The sequence below is a fragment of the Sylvia atricapilla genome, chromosome 5, assembly GCF_009819655.1.
Source record: "Sylvia atricapilla isolate bSylAtr1 chromosome 5, bSylAtr1.pri, whole genome shotgun sequence".
Taxonomy (NCBI): domain Eukaryota; kingdom Metazoa; phylum Chordata; class Aves; order Passeriformes; family Sylviidae; genus Sylvia; species Sylvia atricapilla.
In genome coordinates, this window is record NC_089144.1 from 33,150,241 (window position 1) to 33,172,498 (window position 22,258).

Consider the following 22,258-nt stretch of genomic DNA (forward strand, 5'->3'; position numbering starts at 1 on the left):
TAGAGAGAATGTTAGCTCAATTTGATAATTAGATGAAAATTAAATATATATATTTGTTTTCTGCTCAGATGTTGTGTTTTTCTTTTATAAGTATAAATAATTTTTCTATTCTGGAGAACCATTCTAATACAAATGGAAACACAGATATATGGTGCCTCCTCACATAGCATATCTTTTTGTCAGCAGTTGGAATCAGTGAGATTATGCTGAATCGTGGGCAGAGGTTTCAAAATCTGGTTTGTTTTCCAAGAATTTTTGTGATTTTTTATTGGAAAGATAATTTTAGGCTCTATGATAGTCTAAAATCTGTTGTGGAAGCCTCATCTCTCTTAGATGGAGGACTTAAGTCTGGCTAATAAAGCTCAGACTAAGGGCTGAACTCCTGAAAATATCTCTGATTCACCTCAGTAGGAACCTTTATGCAGTTTAAGGATAAAGTATATAGGGTATTAGTCCATAAGGTGATGCTTGTCAATTGTGCATCACAGAGTGGGACTCAGTGTAAGCTGATGAGCATTTCTGCTCATTCTCTTCTCCTGCTTTCCTCTGGTTTTTTGTCTGATCTCAACCTTTAGACTTTTTTCTTCCTTCCCTACTCCCACCATTAACAGGAAGAATACAGAAGGCATTGCTGCTGAAGTTTCCCAGCTAGAATATAAGGATACCTCAGGAGCATCAATACACTGGACTGCATAACTCCATTTCACAGAAGGAGGACTGGCCTGTGGGCACTGTGAGGAAGCTGAGGAAGCTGTGGGACTGGGGAGGGCCTCGTGCACCCCTCGAGCTTGAGCACCCGTGGTGTGTGTCATGCTCATTGTGCCCAGGTGGTGTTTACCACCTACAGCCCTGCTGGCTCTGCAGGTGCAGGGACAACTGCTACAGTCCATGTTATGAAACACTGAATAGACTCCCCAGTTAGTGATTTTTCTGGTTGCTTTGCAAATGATCATTCCTATAGGTTAGGGCCATTAAAACACCTGGATCTGACAGTATCCTAAAGCATATGTGAGCCAACCTGGTTCTTGAAAATGTGCGTTTTGGAGGAAGGTTTTTAGGTTAGAATTTCAGTTGCTCTGGGAAGGGTTTAAGAACAAAATCCAGTGTAAGAGAACATGTAGAATTCAAGAAAAAGAAAAAAAAAAAAGGTTTTGAACTTCACTGTTTCTAATGGCAGTACTAACTTCAAGTTTAAACCTTGACATTTCCTGGTGTTCCATTCAAATATTATGAAGTATGGCAGTAATTACCTCTTTTATCAGGGCACAATGTAAACTTCCTAAAAGTAGTCAGGATTGCCATTTTGTTTGCACATTCCAGTACAAGAAGCTAAGGGGAACATATTTTAATTGAGAGTCTTAAAAGTGAAGTGGGAATTGAGGTCTAATACTCCAGATTTCTGTGTCTGTAATTGAGAAGCTAATATTGGGGGGGAGGGCAATATATGCTGACAAGCATGCAAATCATATGCTACAGTACTTCTGTAGATCTGTAAGGGTAATGCAACTAATTTCATTTAGAATGCTTTCCTCCTCTTCAATAAGTCTTTGAGAAGCTTAAATTTATAATTATCTTTATTGTTAACTTAACTGTTAATGATTAAAGTATTTTATTCTCATCAGACAGTGAGCTAGTGAGCTTTTGCTATGTATTTTAAATGCAAATAGCAAATCACAAACTTTTGAAGACACCTAGTTTGCATTATCAATAGATGTACAAGCATATGAAAATCGAGAGCCTAAAAGCTCTCCTTAAAGTAAATTTCATAGGATCATGGAATGGTTTGGGTTGGAAGGGACCTTAATGTTCATCTAGTTCCAAAACCGCTGTTGTGAGCAGGGCCACCTTCCACTAGACCAGGTTGTTCAGAGCCCCATTGAACCTGGCCTCGACCACTTACAGGGATGGGACATTCACCACTTCTCTGGGCAACCTGCTCCAGTGTCTCACTACTCTCACAGTGAAGAATTTCTTCCTAATATATAATCTAAATTATCCTTTCCAAGGCTTTTGTCAATTACATTTTCTACTTTGTGCCAAATGCTTCAAATACAGTACGGTGCATTGAAACATGCAGTTGTCTAAAAATATAATTATAAGGCACAAATGCATATTTACAGGATGTGTGTGATTTTGAGGGCTGAAGACTGCCTCCTCTTGGTTCTCTCAGGCTGTTGGGAGGCTAGGACAGCCCATGAAATGAGGTATATAAGTGTGAGAATACTTTGTGCCCTGCAAAGGGTGCTAGTTTCAGAATTAGAGATCTTGAATTGGAGTAGGAACTGGAACTCGTCTCTCCTTCCACTGATAAATAACCAGCAGTCATCAGGCCCCTGCTGAGAAGTCTTCCTGTACTCCAATCTCCTGCCACAGCTGGCAGCTTCATGATAGTTTATTAAACATCTCTTACAAGCTGTTCAACATTGCCTTTGTCTGCACTTTAGCATACACCATGACAAACCTGAGACATTACCTGCAAACAGTAAAGTCTCTTAAAGCCACCAAGTACAGTGGAGAGCAGGAAAGACCAAGGTCTTTGGTGTTAGCACAGAATGTGCTAAGGGAAAAATGACTAGGGAGTAAGTAATTGTTTAGAAAGACAGGTCAGAAAGACAAATTCAGAAAGACACTGGCAGCAGCTTTAGGTGATCAAAAGGGAAAAAAAAAAAAAAAAGGCATTTGGTTAAAGTTTGCTTTGTGTCAAAATAGATAAGTAAACCCTTTGCAAACAACCGTTCAAACTTATGGCTGGACTGAAAAAAACTTTACAAAACAAACAGTGATAAAAATTAAACTGTTAATTTAACACTTGAGTAGACACCCAGGCCCTTACTTCTTTCTAACTGATTTGGCTTTCTTTAGTATGGCAATATTTTTGCTCTTTGCTTTTTCCAGTGACATAGGAATTCCTGACAAGAGCCTGGGAGCCTGGCTCTCTGACTAGTGTGTGCCTATCTCTTAATTGTTTCCTGCCCTCCAAATGAAGCTAGAGACTTGGGGCTGGGGGAAGGGAAATTGGAAAAAAGTAGAAACCTCACACTACTAAGGTCTTATTTTTGGGGCAAGAAAAACCCCCCTGATCCTTCCCTTATGAATTTGTGGGTTTTTTAAAATTGACTTGTAAAGAGCTAAAACTTCATGTTCTTTCTTGTTAGAGCTGGGATTCTCATGTCATTTTAGGAATTATGGACCTGACTTGTCAGGAATAACACTGAATACGGAAAAATTTAAACCAGTAGTGTTACAAGCTCCCGAGACTCTTGATGTTTCCCCTACTGCTCTTAAAAACAAGATGTGGTAATATCAGAATTTAACCTCTCAAGTTGCCTTCACCCAAAGAAATTTTTCTAGTTGCAGACAGAGGTTGAAAAAACATACCCTGAGTACATTCAAAGTTCTTAATTTCCGAAGCACAAATTTGACAGACCTATGTTACTTTATAGCTAATAATTTTGGGGCCAAACTTATATTTTCTGAATGTCCGCGATGGACAATATAGAAGCTCTTGAAAGCTGGTGATTCCTTAATATTTGCCAACATTAGGCTCCTAAAAGGGCGGCTTCCCTGGCGTTAAAATGCGTATCCTAGAAAACTGCTTCTGAAATCCAGGCAATGACATAGTTACTGCTGTATTTGTATTATCTGTAAGTTACAAGATTTACAAGCTGTTGCTGAACATGGTGTCCATCTTATGAGAGTCAGACAGATGGAAGAGCCATGTTGTACTCTGTTGAAGAGTGAAGTGCAGTGAAGGGGCTCCAAGGGGTCTGACGACTCCTAGCACTACTGTGGAGGAGGCAACATTGTCCTAGGTGTTCCAGACACCACAGCAAGAAGCCCGTGTTTTTACAAAAAGGGCAATCCACCAAAATAAACCCAAAAAATGATGTGTAAAAGCATCATGTCCTTTCCTGCATTGTGAGTTCTGCTCTGACCTCTTCATGTAGCATCTGTCCTTACAGGAAAGTGGCATATTGCAGAACTGCAATAAAGATATGGGGCCAGTAAGTCTGTGTGGTGGAAGTGCCGTGCTGCAGTACTCACTGTGGCTCAGGCATATGGCAGTTGTGTTAGCATTGTTGTCCCCAGGCCACCTGACCCTAGCACTGGCAAGGTGGGGTGCTGTGGGAGTACAGCTGGGCTCCCTTGGGGCTCAGGCAGGTACCTTCAGCACCAACATGGGGGCTTTGCTTAACCTATAGAGGGCTAGGCATGTATAGCATGGGAGGTTAAACCACTCGCCATCTATTCCCAGGATGGTGTTTTCACGGAACAATTTAGGTTGGAAAAGACCTCTGAGATCATTGAGTTCAACCTTTTCCCCGGCATCACTTGTCAAGTAGACCATGGCACCTTGCTGGGCAGCCCACTTCGATGTCTAATCACCTCTTCCGTGATAAAATTCTTAATGCCCAACCTAAACCTCCTCATCATACTGTTACTTGCCTGGGAGAAGAGGCTGACTCCCACCTGGCTACAATGTTCTTTCAGGTAGTGGAAGAGAGTGGTAACATCACTCCTGACCCTCCTTCATGCTAACCAACCCCAGCTTTCTCAGCCACACCTCATCAGACTTGTGCTCCAGACACTTCACCAACAACATTGCCCTTCTCTGGACTTCTTCCTATGTTTCTTGTCATACTCTGGCTGTTCCTCTTAAGTAAATCAGAAATATAAACACGGCACCTGAGCCTGCTAAAGGCTACGGCATAGCTTGTATGCACCACAGCAAGAGCAGAGGAAAGATATGAACCTGTCTCAGTGTTACTGTCATTCTCCCTAAATCTGTTCTTTATACCCATTGAACTGGCAGGTGGGGTGAAACACCTCCAAACAGAACGTGTTAATTGCAATGAGTTTGACTGCACTTCTCTTCACAAGCCATTCTTATAGGGCTCTGTGAGCTTCCTGCAGCAGGGGTTGTGTGCATACAGTATCTGGCACCAGGAGGGCTCCTTCCACTGGAACTACTGGGCATTGATATAATGTACAGAGTAATTATATCAAGTACATTGATATACAGCAATCAAAGCATTAGCAATAAAAGAATAAATTAGATTAACTGCAATAAAGTACTTTCATGGATGCTCAGTGATGTTTTATTGGGCTCTCAGGACTTGCATATGCTCCAAGCCTTTATGAATACATGACGGTAAAAAATAACATTTTTGAACACTGAAATTCTTGACATTTTCAAGAGGCTAGGATCTATTTTATAATTCCCGGGAATTTAAAATAATTTCCTCTTAACTGTTTACAGTTGAAAGAGGGATGATGAGGAGGAGGGCAGGGAGGCAGCGTCTGTCTGTCCGTCAGTGCAGCGCCTCGCAGGAGTGCGCTGGGCAGCGGCCGCCAGGGGGCGCCACCCGCACGGGCCGGGGCGGGCTAACGGCCGCCAGGGGGCGCGCGATGCCGCCGCTGCCGGAGCGCCTCAGCCCAGGGCTGCGGGACAGCGGGACAGCGGGAACAGTGGGACAGCGGGACAGTGGGGACAGTGGGACAGCGGGACAGTGGGAACAGTGGGACAGCGGGACAGTGGGAACAGACAGCGGGACAGTGGGACAGCGGGAACAGCGGGACAGTGGGACAGCGGGACAGTGGGACAGCGGGAACAGTGGGACAGCGGGACAGCGGGAACAGTGGGAACAGTGGGAACAGTGGGACAGCGGGACAGCGGGAACAGTGGGAACAGCGGGACAGTGGGAACAGTGGGAACAGTGGGACAGCGGGACAGCGGGACAGCGGGACAGCGGGAACAGCGGGACAGTGGGAACAGTGGGACAGCGGGACAGTGGGAACAGACAGCGGGACAGCGGGACAGCGGGACAGCGGGACAGTGGGACAGCGGGACAGTGGGACAGCGGGAACAGTGGGACAGCGGGACAGCGGGAACAGTGGGACAGCGGGACAGCGGGAACAGTGGGAACAGTGGGAACAGTGGGAACAGTGGGACAGCGGGACAGCGGGAACAGTGGGAACAGTGGGACAGCGGGACAGCGGGACAGCGGGAACAGTGGGAACAGTGGGAACAGTGGGAACAGTGGGAACAGTGGGACAGCGGGAACAGTGGGACAGTGGGAACAGTGGGAACAGTGGGAACAGTGGGAACAGTGGGACAGCGGGACAGTGGGACAGCGGGAACAGTGGGACAGCGGGAACAGTGGGACAGCGGCAACAGTGGGAACAGTGGGACAGCGGGAACAGTGGGAACAGTGGGAACAGCGGGACAGCGGGACAGTGGGAACAGCGGGACAGCGCCGGCTGCGGGACAGTGGGAGAGCGCCGGCTGCGGGGCAAGGGCGGAGCTGCTCTGTTCTCCGGGCGGTCAGCTCCGGAGGGGTTGGCGCTGGTTTTGGCGCGGCTCCGCAGCCGCAGTGACGGGGACGTGTTTGTGACGGCGCCCACGGGCTGCCTGCCCCAGTGCCCTCCCGGCCCCCTGCCCCGCCGCCGTCGGGCAGCACGAACTCGCGGTTCTCGTAGCAAGTTCGGTTTGGATACGACCGTGTGAGGCGTGTACACGCGAGCAGGCTTCTGTCAGATGCTCTCCAGACCGGTTTGGTAAGGGGTACGGCTAGGGGCTGCGTCCGCGTTAGTTACGGAATTACCACAGAACGGTTTGGCTCGGAAGAGATCTTTAAAGGCCACTTAATCCAACCCCCAGCCAAGGGCAGGGACAACTCCGCCTACATCTGGTTGCTCAGAGTCCCGTCCGGGCTGACGCTGGATGCTGTCAGGCATGGCCCCTCTGCACCTGTTAGGGGTGCTCTGTACAAGTGTCCTTCCTCGCACAGTCTCGTTCTCAGGACGAGGCCGCGGTCAGTTTGTCCCCCGCCGTGGCAGGACTGTGACCCGCGGCTCCTGGGCTGCCACAGACCGGAGAGTGGGGCTGACAGGAGCCCGGGAGACCTGCCCTGCTGCTCCACAGCTGCCTGCGGCCTGATCCCGCTGCCACGAGAGTCCCGGAGAGTTTCTCTACTGACTTTGGCTGGGGATTGGCTCCAGTCCGGCATCTAAATCTAAAGCGAGCTGTGGCTATGCATATGCATGGCTAGGCTATAAGGCAGCTGCATTTCCTCTTTCCCATTGTGGGGTGCATGGAACAATCAGTATTTGTGCATTAAACCCTTCTGAAATAAAATCTCTTGACTGCCATCTCTCTGTTTGCTATATTTGAACTGGCTGGAAGATTGTTTAAATATATCTCATGGACAGTTTACAACATGAATTATTTCCTGCCTTTGAAAACCCATGGTTTTAAGATATCTGGCAAGTTTATTACAATGAAATGTCATATTCCTCAAACAAGTCATCAGAAGAACAATTTTTAGCAATGACTGGTTTCCAGCATTCACCATTCAGAAATGTTGTGGAATGTGATCTTGGTTTAAATAAAATAAATATGAAAAGCTTGCATGTTTGATCTGCCCAGCATTCCTGGATATTCCAAGCAGGATTCCTACTATCTAGCTGAGGTTTGCCCCTGCACTTGTAACTAGGCTACTACCCCAAGTTGCTCTCAGTTGAGTATCTAAAGCAGCTGTTGTGAATGCCCCCTATAAAAATGTCCAGTCCCTCTCACTTCGTAGCATATAAAATGGTTTCACTGAATACTGTGTGGTATGTCTCAAAATGTTGGGGATGGGGTAGCAAAAATGTGTTAAATGCATAAGAGAAAGTGCATTTAGAATTGTGGTCTCATGTCGTGGTCTTATATAATTTTAAGTACTGTTTTTTTCTGTGACTGTATCTTAACATTTTTGATGTTTTAATTTGTTCTCATCTTTTTTTTTTTCTTTTTTTTTTCTTCCCTACTCAGCTCTTGCCCCTGTTCTTTGCCTCTGGTTTTGTTGGTGAGGATATCACAGTGATGTCTGCATTCAACCTGCTGCATTTGGTGACAAAGAGCCAGCCAGTGGCCCTGCGAGCCTGTGGGCTTCCCTCAGGTTGAATGGGTGCTGCTTGTTGTGTCATGCATAATAAAGGCCCTTGTAGGAATGGGTGTCTCTGCTGCAGGAAACAATGTGCCATGGGTTGTTCTGTTTAAATTTTCCTTTGAAGCAGAAGTTTATTTGCACTGGTTTTTTTTCTTTTTGATAGAAGTCACTGAGTTGAGTGAGCGATTTCATATCCAAGATTTTAAGAAGCTTGGAAATGCTGGCTTCCTTGTCCAAAATTCTGTCTGTTAAATCTTATATTATTTCCTCATTCTTGGCAAAAACTGTGTCATTAAACTGCCAATATTTTATTAAATGCCATTCCTAATTTTAAAAGAGAATATCTAAAAGAATTTCACATGTTGATTGGTATTAAAATGTAGGTTTAAAAATATTTTTCAAAGTATTTAGCAGTATAATATAGTTATACTCCATGTGTTTCTTTTCACATTTTTATTATAAATCAAGTATAATTCAATTTCAAATTATACTTGTACAAATCATGTACAAAAAGGGTGCAGAATTTAAAATTTAATTCTTTCATTCCTCTGACAGCATATTCCTTAGTTACATGACACTTCTCTACATTACTAAGTGGAAACATGCAATTTAATGCCCACATGCAGCTGCAAATTTCATGTAAGGTCCAGGTTTGTCCATTAGATCTGGGAAGGGTGCCATAAGACCCCATCTACATGAATTTATTATATCATGAAAACCTTGAGCCTAAGTATTTTGTGTTTCACTTAAATGGCAACAATCTGTAATGTCAGCATAATAATGTCAGTGTACAGGGTTATGTGGAAGAAAATATAAGCTGTACTAATTTTGAACATTACTAGAAATTTTCTTGATGCCCAAATAAAAAAAGTACAGTTCTGGCTGACCTCTGTTTGAAGCCTCAAAAATGGGCCAGCTTGGGTGTTTGTGCTGTACTCACAACTCCTTCATAAGAGTACACAATGTTACAAGTGTTTCTCCCAGACCTGGACTTAGCAACCATATGGAGGTGATGTTTTAAAGATTTTTTTTCAGTGATAAGACATTAGTTTTCAAGCAGATGGATTTTCCTAAAGCATATTAGACTTTATTTGAACTAAATCTGAGTCCAATTTTTGCAGCATTTACGTTCCATTTCCCCCACATGTGCACAAAACTCCTATTAACCTTGATAGGAACTGCAAACACATATTGAGGAAGAGAGAGAATAACCCACATTGTGTCAGCTTGACCTCAGTTTCCTGTTATATTTGCTGCTGAGCCAGATTTAAAATCCTAAAAATATAGGGTAAGCATATTTCCTTAGGCCTCATTATGCATCTTTCGATGTGTGCTCATATTGCTGGTGTCTACCTTAACATGGGGACACTCAGTCTTCTGGCCATTTTGTTCCCTCTCTGAAAAGGAGATCTGCAAGCTGACCAGCTAGAAACACACACAGCCCATGGGAGGTTTTGCTGTCCCTGTACCTGTTTCCAAAGCACTACATTAGTTGTTTTATCAAGTAATTTTCTGTCATAATTCAGTAGTCACATTTTTGAATAAAAAGTTAACACTACTCTTTATTCTCATCTCTTAGATCCCTGTCTGTGGGACCATTAATAGATTGAGTTCCTCTGACTGACTACTTTATAAAGATATATATAGAGGGGTATTTATATATAACAAACCCAAATTCATCTGCTAACAGTGGAATAATATACAATCACATATCTCACATATTTTAAGAGTAATCTAAATTCCCCAGATGTTTAAAAATTAACATAGGCTTGCTTTGCCTTTGGTTTGGGTTTTTGTATGTGCTGTATTTAAGGGGTTGCAAGTAAATGGCATAGCATATATCAAATAAAGCATGGGAAGGAAATGTAGAGCCAACATCTGGTTAAATGCCACAATGCCCTGTGACTTTGACTTCTGAATATACAGAAAACACCCCAAGTTCTCATGAGCTTTTTATAACATAATACTTTGGGCTAGTACTTTTCCCACCATCCAGTACTGTGAATTGCAGTCCTGTAACCATACTGCCATGTCATGTGTCCACTAAGTCTGGGAGAGTGTGGAGCTTGGCCACCTTCTAATTCAGAAGCAAATTCAATATGGAACAAAACTTTTTAACATTCTGGAACCCGATCTCATAAAGCAAAGTGCCATCAGAGCATTAACTGAGCTTTCAAACAATGTTTTAAACCCTATGCAGTTAAATATTTGCAGGACAAGGACATGAATGAAAGTATTGTTTCAATTTCTATATTTGGAATGGTACCTCTGTCCTCCCTGTAAGGAACAAAGTAACACAATGCAATATATAATTTATATTTAATATATAGTTGCAGATCAGAAACAAGGGATTTATTTTTCTTCTCCCTCTTCCCATCCCTTCCACCCCCCCCCCCCCCGTTAAATTAATTAAAAACTATTGGGAGGTATTAGAATAGAGATGAACTCTCTCTTCTTTGAACTTCTATTTTAAGTAGTGAAGTGTTTTTACTTGTTCTTTTTCTGTTTGTATATTAGCACCTGGAGTGCGGATCTGTTCCTCTAAATTGTATTTTTAAAATATTTTCTTGCTGAAGTTAGGCCTAAACGTTTCAATGTGTCCACACCTAGTGCCCCACTGCCCATAACATTTTTTGTAGGCAAGACGGCAAGCCTGAGCAGGAGCAGGTGCGCCCAGTAGATGGCACTAGGCATTTGCTGTTCTACACACCCAGGGCTACATGAAAAACTTCCCGTCTAGGAGTCATTCACACAGAAAGTACACCCTGAGACCTTAGGAACTTTTGCAAGTATTTTAAGAACAGTGAGAATACTGGGAAAAAAAGCAAAATCTTTGTCCATATGCAAACTACCATCACACTGGCATAAGGTTTCTTGTTGTCAGTGATGACTACAGCTCCGTTGTGTCTGTTGTGTGACACAGAGATGTTGCTCCTTGAGCCCTCTTTATTAGAGTTAAATGTTCTGAATTTCTCTGGCAATGTAGGACGCACTCAGCACCTGCCAGGATTTAATTTACAGAAGTTAAGTCTTTAAAAAAAACACTCCAAAATCACAACAATCACCACCAAACTTTTAGTATAAAACTACTTCATCTCCTTTATGCATACTAAGAAGCAACTGATACAAGTCATGATTATGCAGATTCCATGTACATATGTTTTCTGAAGCAGACCACCAAGCTGTAACGCATAAAGATAGCTTATATTGCTTTGCTGTGTCTTTTAATTATTATGGGTTCTCATTTCTTAAAAGACCCTTTATTTCTTTAACACTGAATGTTGTGCTGCTTACATCACATTTTTTGCATGTGATAATTTGGCTTTTCCTCTCCTGTAGATCAAAGAAAATTGTGGTGCTTGTAAAATTAAGCAAAAGAAATGATAAAGAAATTATAGGGGTAGACTTAAGGTTGGGGTTTTTTTTTCCATATAATAAAGTCCTAGGTAATATCGAATTGTTGTGTAGTGTTTAATTACTAAAATAACTACTAGTAGGAAACTGTACTTTTCTAACATTAAACTACAATGCATCTGTATGAAGATGGTGTTGGGCATATGGTGTAAGTTTTTATTAAGTAAATATCTATAGTATGGTTTCTCATTCTTTTACTAAATCTTAATGTTAATTGTAAGTTTTATTATAATGTCTTTTCATAAAATTGAAATTAATAGTGAATGGAAAATTATTTGGTCTCAAAACTGGACTTTTAGGAGTAATGTGTTAACATAAAGAATAGCTTTTAGGAGCAGATCTTGAAAACATTTGCATACACGAATCATTTGTATGCATTTGTTTCTCTGAACTCTCAAACTGCTCATGTCAATGAAATATCTGAGTGCATACTCTTTGCCAGATGTGGCTTTAATGACCAAAAGTCTAGTAAGGACCTTAGTCTTGTGGGTTCAAAGTATGGTAGTTGCTGTCAAACTTTGTGTGACCTAAGTGTGACATTTCATATTGTCTGTTTCTATGTTCAGAGATATTTCTATAATGTGTGTTATAACTTCCCCATAGTTTTCCGTAATGTGTGTCACCAGAGATGTACTACTACAGATGTCTGTTCACACGGTCCTAAAGAAAATAAAAGTAAGACTGATATTGCATAGCATAAACCATCCACACAGCTGTGGTTAAATGCCTGTCAATGTTTTTATTATAAATTCATATTTTCTGGGGTTTATATGTTGAACATAAAAATTTGCTCTGGGTTTAAGTATGCCATACAATGTCTCAGATGAATGTACTTGTTCCTCAGAACTGGCTGGGGGGCAAAAATTAAAACTCATTTGTATCCAGCTAAATTTTAAAAAAATGCAAATATCAATTTGGATCAAAAATAGATTTTTAAATTTAAAACACAGTCTTAGAAATACCTAGTTGACTGTCTCCCCGCAGTGATGAGGTAGACTTTTGAAAAGAGTGGAAAATCTGTGCTATGTGATCACAATAGTGAATAGCATGTGAAAACTTTCATGTGTCATTATTATATAAATGCCAGTGTTTATGTTTGCCTTTCAGTCATATGATAGTAGAACGTTGTATTATCATAATAGAGCATAATATAATATTTTTGGAATGGCTTTAAAATTTTTGGAATGGTTTTAAAAATCACATATAGCTGTCTTAATGGGAGTATATTTGATATTGTACTGTATTTACAACTGTTTCCTTTGTATTCAGTCTAGAATACCTTACTTAATGCATTTTAAGATGAAATTTATTAGTAGGTATCTCTGGGTGTAATATTCTTAAGAGTGCCTGATATTTGCCAAACTTGGGATCATAAAGAAGACTAGAAGCCTTCTGTTGCACTCCCTAGAGTTTGTTATTTTGCTCTGTTTTTTTTGCTCTCAAGTCCTTGTTCTAGGGGAGTTTTGTACTCTCCCTCCTTTTGTTCATCCCTGCCACATCTGGGTGGAAGCTCCTCAGTGATTCTTGCACTGAGAAGCATTGGGATGATGAGACATTTCTTGTGCTCCCAGATCATGCACAAAGACAGTACCTTAATGTGTTCCGTGATGGATCTTTTAAGGCTGTTTTCATTCCCTCCCTGCCCTCATAAAGGATCCACCACAAACCATTTCCACCCTTCTTGCAGGAATGTTTTAATTCTGGAGGTTCATAAATTTCCTGTGTTCCATTCCTGAGCCTTCTGCAGCTCAGGCTTAGTGTATTTTCTGCTTAGTTGTGTATGGAAAAGATGAATTTTCAGCAGGATGTTTCTGAGTTTTAAAGTTTCTCATGAAAAGTTACTTTCTTTAGTTATTGGAGTGTCTAACAGGAGGACTAAGAAGTCCTTTAAGGACTGCCTTCACTTTTTTCTCTTCAATTAAAAGCAACTCCTGGCTTTGTCTTTTCTCTGAGGAGTAGGTAATGAAGGTTTCAGAGAAGAATGTGATGCAATGGAGAGATGACAGCACACAGAAAGAAGGATATTTTCTATATTGCTAAGCTAAGGGAGGACAAGCCAGAAAATGTGCACTAATTGAATGTGAGCCCTAAAGTCAGTAAGAGTGTGTTGGGAAACAATGGAGGAGATGGTCACTTAGGGAATGTATGAACTTGGAATTTGATGGAACCTTAAATGGGTCTAGAGTGCGGACTGGGAGTGAGGCACTAGAGGCTTGAACATTACTATAACTTAGCTGCTGGCTTAAGCATAGGTTGCTACAACACATCATGATGTGGGGGTAAATGAGTAGAAATGAGTTGTGTTCCAGAGAATGCTGAGAGGGGGAAATTGTTCTTAGTTACAAGCTAAATATGTATCCTAGTTTGTGATTTCCTTCAAGAAAATCTGTGTTGGGAAGGGGTGCATGGCTAGAGTACAAAAGTGCCCTTTGGTCTGTCTGGAGAAGAGGTTCTTGTGGGACAGGAGGTGCTGGCAGCCCAGGTCTGGTGCTGGCAGCTTTGTGCACTGTGGGTAAGAACTCCCTCATCAATGCTCTGGCCCAGGTCAGGGAGTCCCAAGGAGGGCAGAGCAGGGAAAGGCTTGACCGACTCCTCTTAAAGCCCTTTTACAGGGCTTGGTCCCGTCTTCATGACCCAGAAGGCGTGGCTGAATTTTAATGAAACATAAGGAATTCCAGAAGGCCCATTAGGGAATGAAATTGGTAGTTACAAACCTTTTTGACTGTTCCTCTTTCTTTAGTCCTGAAGCAGATTGACAGGGAAGGCAGTTACAGTGTTTTCTGTGGTGGTCATAGCAGAGCATGAACTGGAGCAGAGTGTCCCAAAAGTTCTTGTCTTCACACTGGCTATGTCCCTCAGGGCTTGGAGAAGTGGGATAGAAGGCCACAGAGCAGGCAGTGCTTTTGCAAAAGCGCTCCTTACCTTCCACAGCTGGAGACAGACCAAGTTTTGCAGGGGGTTAGATCTGGGCTGTTACAGAGAATTGGAGGAGAGGAAAGACCTTCCCCCAGCCCTCTCCTTTCCTCCACCCCCATCCCAAATACAGATTAAGGGACCTTGAGTCTTGAAATCCAGTGCTCATTTCACAGGCCACACATCACTATTGTGGAGGAAGCAGCAGGAGGATTTAGCAACAGCCTGAATGCCAAAATAAGCTACACGCCACTGCTGGAAAATGCTGACTTTTTAATTGTTTCTGCTGCAGGGTTAAACCTTTATTAAAGCTGTGTGAAAAAACTTATTTTGATGACTTACTGAAATATCTGAAATGCAAAAGGCAGTATAAAGCACTATTACTAAATTCATCTTAATCCCACTGTTAATAAAATTCCTTTCCATATGTTGGGCGCCCTTTTACTGGTTCTGTCAGAAATCTACTGACCAGATAAAGAGTGCTCAGTGTCTCTGTCTTTCTTGTTTCTAATTTAAACAAATGTAGTGCCTGTGAAAGGTGCTAGGATAACATCAGCAAAACAAAAGTCTCTTTATCTGTTAGAGGGGAGAGGAAGAGAAATCCATCATTATAAATATTCCCCCCTCCACTGCTGTACCAATAGATCTTGATCTTGTCTTGCCTGGTTTGCATCCAAGAGTAAGGCAAATAGGTCAGCTGCCCTGTGCACTCTGTCTTTGGCCATCTCATCAGAAACGATAACAAATGTGGCAGTTCATAACATAATGAGCTTTTGCTCCACTTAATTGAAGGTTCTTCTATTCACCAACCTCTGTTGAGCAGCCACATGCTGTTGTTGCAGCAATACTAGAGAAGATGACAGCTCAAAAAGATCCAGAGGAAGCTGCCTCCATCTCCACCAGCTAGAGCAGGGTGGTGATGGACTCCTCTCAGTCATTACAATTTGGAAAGGTTGTGAGACCAAGACTGTGTCTAGTAGTGACATTTATTTCATTGATGTCAGATATGGAAGTAAAGTAGACATGCCTGGAGAGGACAAAAGGAGCAGATTTACTTTCCCCCTTTCCCACTAGGCAAAACAGTTCAGTCTTTTGTTAAATGTTTTTTACATTCACAGGGAGGAGAGGCAGCTTCAGATTTCTTTTCCAGGCAATGTCTCTTTGGCTTGCATGGCTGCCTTAGCTGTGTAACTTGCTGCAAGTAGGTTTGCAGACCTGTGGAAACAATGGATGCCGCCCATATGGACCTGCTGGGGTCTGCACTTTCTGTGCAGACAAAACAAGTGCATAGAGATGCATTAGTTGGCAGTTGGAGGACTCTGGCTTTTTTGTTTTGTTTTCGGTTTTGGTTTTGGTTTTTTTTTTTTTTTTTTTGGGGGGGGGGGGGCAGATTTCTGATGGTGATTGGAAACATGTTTGTATTAAACAAGAGGTGTGCTGATGACCAGGTGGAAAAAATAAATGTGACAGCTCTGTTATGGGAAGTTTGCAAGTTTGCATAGAAGGGACTTGCCCATCCCTTGTGGCCATCTGACCCTCCTGTGTGTTAAGTACACAATTTTTTTAAAAGACAGTTAGGTTTTGGATGGTGTTCTCTTAAGATAGAACCTGGAATTTGACCCAAAATTCAAACTGCTGTCCTGGTACCTGGCTTTTGGATTTTCAACGCACAATATAGTGGAAATGGTCTTCGCTCCATTACTCCTAATGCTTGCATGAAACTGCAAATGGTGTTTCAACAGCAGGTGGGAGTTAGCTACCTACAGCAAGGAAGCAAAGCAGCCACAGATATGTTTTTCAATGTGTAAAACATTTACAGGGTTTTTTTAATGATGAAGTTTGAATTTTACTTAAACCTGACCTCCCAACATTTCAGAGGGAGTTCTGAAACTGAAGTTTCAGTTCTTTTTGCAACATCTATCCTAGTTACCAGCAAGCTAAGGTAATTTGAAATGGTCCGTGAGGGGATTATAAAAAAAACTATCATGTCAAATACAGGTTTTATAAAACTGTGTTTTCCAAATACAAGCCAATAGAACTGTTTGCAATGTGACCATTCTCAAGAGTTGTTATTTTTTAAATTAGATCAATTCCTGGCTTGTTTGTAGTGAGAGAACACTGCAGCATTCTCCCAATGCTGAAGACTAGAGGCTGCAGAGAACAAATTAAACAGAAATTAAAACATGTGGGAGAGAGTTGAGTTTGCCTTTTCTTAATAAGACAGTGAGGCAAAACTGGCAGCAAGAGGCACAAACTGTGTAAATGAAATCTTGAAGTAACAAGAAATAAGAGATTCCACTTTTAATAATACTAAGTGTTAGCAAAAGCATATGCAAGGATATTTATGAAAATAAATGTATGCAAATATTTTTTAATTTTGTGGTTTTCCTCTTAATATCAGTTTGAGGTAATTTACCATCAATGTACCAAGGTCTGGCTCACTTATGAATGGACAGGCTTTGGGAAGCAGAGAGATGTATACTTAGAGCCAGATCCTGTAATCTGATGTACATTCATAGACTCTTAAGTGGCTATGCATATTCTCAACTGTCTGCCTTACAGGTCACATTGCAGGATTGGGGCTGGGGTGGGATATGAATAATAGAATGTACTGGAAGGCCCCTAAAAAACTGCTTGGTTATAATAAAAGAAGTACTGAAAACTAGAAGCCAAATTTATTAAATGGCTCTGCTCTGCTGGAACATTTGATCTTGCTGTATTTAGTTCAGGAAGTCTAAGTGGTATTTGCTCAGTGCATGACTGTAATGTCCATTAATGCTAGTGGAATATATGCATAGGTAGAAAAGGGAAAATGTATGCTGTGTCTTCCATGAAGTTGAAATATTGAGTTAATTTCAGTGATAGGAAGCAACAAAACATGAGAGAAAATTGTTAGAATGGTTAAAAAACTGTTTGATATAGGAAAGCTATCAGGCAAAATGCCACCATATTTCAGGGCACGGCAGACACTAATCACCACACCACACTAATTCTGGTGTGCTGGAACAGGTGAGGGGCTGAGTGGTGAGGAGTAATGGTCTGCTAACTTGTGTCTGTCTATTTGAACATATCTTGTTGCTGGTTTTCTTGTGATTGCTTATATGGAAGGAATGTTATGAACTACAGGTTTGAAAAGGTCAATTGGAACTTATATGTGAGGTGAGATGCTTAATGTCTTCATTATCAGGTCAACACCCAGAAAATACTTTCTGTTCACTTAATTTGTACAGCAGACTTTAGAGCTGAACTCTGAAATGCCCAGTCTTTGGGTGAACAGTAAATGGCAGCATGCACTGCCTTGCTCTTCATAAAAAAGAAGCATTCCTTAAAACAAGAATACTGGGAAGGCTCCAAGAAGGGTTTCTCTTGATTTTTTTTTTACCATCCTCAACTTTTTTTTTTTTTTAATGCATTAACATTTGTGAGGCTGGTCTTTTCCTCACAAAGCTCCTCACAAAGCTCCTCACCATCCTGCTCCAGGATCACAAGTGCCTTTAGCACTGCTCTAGCTGTTGCCAGAGAGTTGAAGGCAAGTGCCTACTGGTGACAGCTGCCTGTACACTGCTCTACACAGGAGTGCCAACCCCAAAGAAGGCACCATGGGGTGCTGATTAGAGAGATTTAATCTGGCCTTCGATCCTGCAGTGGAATGTAGAGGGGATTTTGTCTGCCTTTGCAGGCCAGCGTTCACCTCTTAACAGCTGCATCTAACTGGAGCTCAGATCATAGCTGTCCTGGGCTTTTCTAAAAGTCATTACTGAGAACACCATCTCCAAAGAACAAGACTGCTAATACAGATGTTATGAATCCAGCCTCTCTTATTCTCCTACTGCATTTCATTTAGCCTCACCTTTAATCAGTAAACACACTGAGATAATGCTGTTTGTAGAACTGATGACCTTTTCTCTTGTTTGCCTCAAATGGTATGTTTTGCCAGTGAACTGTGAGCCTGCCTTTACGGCTGAGCTGCTGAAGCATTTTGTTACCTCTATGGACCCTTTCCACAGTCCAAACTTCATCCCATCTATGGAGAACCAGACTGAGGAAGGTGGTCAGCCTGCCCATTTATTCCCTAGTTTAATAATGAGCTCAGTAACAGCTCCATTACTAGTGGCAGTTTTTCTCTAGCTGAGCACATCTTTGTGTAGGTTTATGTTGTCCTCTCCTAAGACACAAACAGTTTGCTTGAATGTGACAGTTATCTCATGTCATAAAGGAACAGTTGCAAAACTAGAAGCAGACACTCTTTTGCTGAAAATTGTGCACTTTTGTCCCTCTTGCATGTAATTTTTTTTCCTAAACTGAAGGAATGTAGTCCTAGAATCTCATCCAGTAGTTTCTAGGATTCATTGCATTTTTGTAGAAGCTTGTAGGCTATCCCCATTTCAGAAAAAATACCCTTATATCCTCTGCAGTCAGGGATGAGTCTTACTTTACCTTCCTTGCCTCTATGGCAATGGGAAATAGCATGATCCATTTACTGAGCTATGGCTGTTGCCAGCAGTTAAATAGTAAGTACAATTAATTGAATGGGGCCATTCTTGAATGCTGAGGGCTGGACCAAGAGATTTCCTTTACAATTTGCCGTGCAACTTTTTGTTGATCAATACTCAAATTACAAACTTGAGGAATCCGTTATTTGGGTTCAGTTGCAATTTTACCCCGGTGCAGTTTGGCAAAATTCCCCTGCAGACATAAATAATTGTTTGTATTATAAAACATAAGGGTAATTATTAAAACAATGTATGCAAAAGATCTTTATTTAACATGCTTCCTACTTCTGATCATTGTTGTAGATCATGTGACATCTAGAAATTTTCTTATGTATACAGTCAATCCATAGATTGGAGAACGTCGAATTTGTAAAACAGATGAAAAATTATTTAAGGAAAGGGGGCATACTGACCATTTTTTAAAACACTCATTTTTCGCTTTTTTCAAAGTGAAGTTATGCTTAGTTAGCCTTTTTTTTTTTTTTTTTTTTTAAGCAGTTAAGTAGCAAATAGAATTTATTTTTTAAATTATAGGTAGATATTTTAAAAAGTGAAGAGATGTTGGTTTGTAAGATTCTTTGTTGCTCTCTAGACTACTTTTTAAAACTGAGATTATAGAGAAAATACTGTCTCTCAAATAGTTTCTTTCTGAGCTGCGTAGTGCAAGATAACAATAGCTATTTATATAATGCACATGCTTCCTTTCCCTGTTAGCTAAGCTTTGAAAGACTTATTAGTCCTAGAGTCCTGCAAGTTTGGAGAATAAAAACCTCCAAAGTTTGACATCTTTAAATAAGCAACCAAATGTTATAAAGAACAAACCTCACTTACAGTTAGGAAACAATATTTACATTTAAGGTTGAAAAGCCAGGATGTAGGAAAATTTTGCTAATTTGGAAGGTGACCTTTAAGTGCACCAAAACCAAATAATTTGTAAGCTATGGCACAGGGCACATTCCTGCAAAATTTGTGTGAATACTGCTTTAGTGGTTCTTGAAAGACAAACAAAGAGACCTGGAATGAAATCTTTATCCCTCTCCCAAATAAGATTGAAGCTAACAAAGGCATACAGCAGTGCTCTTTCAAAGCTTGCCATTAAAACGAAGGCCCTGCAGCACAGCTAATGAGATGGGTCAGAGTGGAAAACAATCTGTTTTTAAGAATGTTTAGATCAAAAGTAATTTCTAATCTATGAAATAAAGTCGCTTTTCAATACTTTTCTTTCACTAGTGAAGCTTTTTATGTTTGCACTATTTACTTCAATCAGATGTTTTCAATTTTACTTTTTTCTTCCTGAAAATACTTCCTAGGGTTAGTTGGTAGTGACCAACAGCATTATTCTTTTTCTCTCTCTGCTATTCACCCACCCCCACGCATTAAAAAATTGAGAAAAGAAGAGGGGGAGGAAGAAAGAAACATCTTTTCTTAAATGATTTGCAAGCATCTGTGCTCTAAGCTACTTTTTATGAACGCTCCGTAGTAATGACTCAAGGTAAAAAAGCAGAAAAGCATCCAATGTTAGGAAATTGCAATCCAATACCATGTAATTTAAACCTGCCATTGCCTCTCCTGTACTAAATGACATACAGATGGGTAGCCCTGTTGCCTCTACTTTGGGAACACAATTGGTCTTTTTATGAGTGTATATACCTTACTAGCAAAAAATATTTTTGTCGTGTTTATTTCTTATTGTACCATATTTTAATTACTGTCTTAAATTGGAGTGCTTTTACCCTGCCATATTTTGTCAGCTAATTTTTGCCAATAATTATCAAAGTTACCTGAATATTTTGCAATTTATGTTACTACTTGGGGAATTTTCATTCCCAAAAGTAACCTTATTTTTGTTTTTTGCTTTCCCAATGTGAAATTTTGCATTATACAATTGTCGATTTTTTACAGTAATCCTTATGTACTTCTTGGATTTTCTGTATGAACTAAGTGATGTGTTAAGATTAGATTTTCAGAGGAGGGTAATTTCAACATCACCCCTCCTTTGCAACAAATTTTACAACAAGTTTATTGTTGAACCTTGTACAGCTTTGTGCATACAGAAATTACTTACTCCTTAGGACTCCTATTCTAGTGCTCTAAAAGCTAAAAAAGAAAAAGACTACTGTTATAAAGGATGAGAATGCAACTAGATGAAAAATCAACCTTACCATAATTCTGAGGCTTAGAATTGTTTTTCAGGTACTTTAAAGGGTACTGAAATTACCAGATGTTGTGGCTAAACATCATATGCCCATTACCGTAAGTCTCCAATATAGATGTCTTGTAAAAAATGTTTCAACTGTAGTTGAGATTTTTGCAGGTTTTTTTTAATGGTCAAAAATGTTACTTTCTTGTGAATGATTGTGTGCGCAACAATTTAGTGTATAACACACCAAAGGGCTTTGGCTATAGCACGTTGTCACTGCTCCACTGGAATCACCTGGCTCGCTATAAAAATTCTTTTCTATACTTATATTTGAAGAAATAATCAGCTGCAGTTCAGCTGAGCCATTCTTTGTGCATTAGGGACCAGTCTGGTCATTGACAAGTGAATGCAGAAGCTATACTGTGGCTGTCTGCCAAAGCAATTATTCAGGATTTAAGCTAAAAAGGCTCTTTCTTCCATATCCTCTCCTTTTGCAGGGTCATGTAGGGATAAAAAGGACTGTAAGGTGGTCTTTTCCCAGGAGGAGCTGAGGAAGCGGCTGACACCCCTGCAGTACCATGTCACTCAGGAGAAGGGGACTGAAAGGTAAGGCAGGATGAAGGAAACTCAGATCTAAACCCACAGACATCTTTCTTTTCCACCCCTCCTCTTACTGCTGTTTCCTCACCTTCCCTACCAAGTTTTGTTGGTTGCTGGTTTTTTTTTTTTTTTTTTTTTTTTTCCTTCCAGGATTTCTGCACTTGTTTACTAACCCCTACAAATTAACACTACTGCAAAGACAAGCATCTGCAACAGGGAGGCCAGGGCCAAGGGTCTTGTGTGACTTTTTCCTTTAATGAACACTGCATGTCTTATAAAGTCACCGGGCTCATATTTAGAGTCTGTTTTTAGTTTACTACAAAACGTGTGGAAGTAATAGTGGTTTAGGTACACTTTTTTTGGAAGACATTGCAGTAAGCAGAACCACGAGGGAAATGGCCCAGTGCCAGGAGGCTGGAGTTTTGAAGGTGGCCATTGTAAGTATAGACATTTTGGCTGCAGAAAGAAGGTAGCATAATTTAGTTCTTTTCCACCCCACTCCAATTTCTTTTTGAAGCACATGTGGAGAAGGTATTTATTGGCTCATTTGTGGTTGGAATGTCAAAAATTTTCAATAACTGCCCTCACATGGCTTTAGTCGCTGGAACCCAGCCTCAAGTCCTGGAGGGAAAAAAAAGGACTGGCTTCCAAGATTGTTTTTAGTGAATAAAGTCTCTCTCTCAGCTGATTCCAGCCAAAGGTAACTTGCCAAGGCTCAGCCACTTTTTTGTTGTCTAATTTATACCACTGAGTTTGGCGTAAGG

At 41.0% G+C, this 22,258-nt stretch overlaps 1 protein-coding gene across 3 annotated transcripts in view; it reads left to right on the forward strand.

Annotated features, from left to right (window-relative positions):
• Positions 1 to 22,258, forward strand: part of MSRB3 (methionine sulfoxide reductase B3) — a 78,426-nt gene that overhangs the window by 12,621 nt on the left and 43,547 nt on the right. For 2 of the 3 annotated variants that reach the window (XM_066319124.1, XM_066319127.1), the window contains exons 2-3: positions 7,817 to 7,943; positions 21,392 to 21,500. In XM_066319124.1, coding sequence (XP_066175221.1) covers positions 7,817 to 7,943; positions 21,392 to 21,500 — 236 coding nt within the window. The remainder of the gene's footprint in view (positions 1 to 7,816; positions 7,944 to 21,391; positions 21,501 to 22,258) is intronic. The other variant, XM_066319125.1, reaches the window with a different exon arrangement.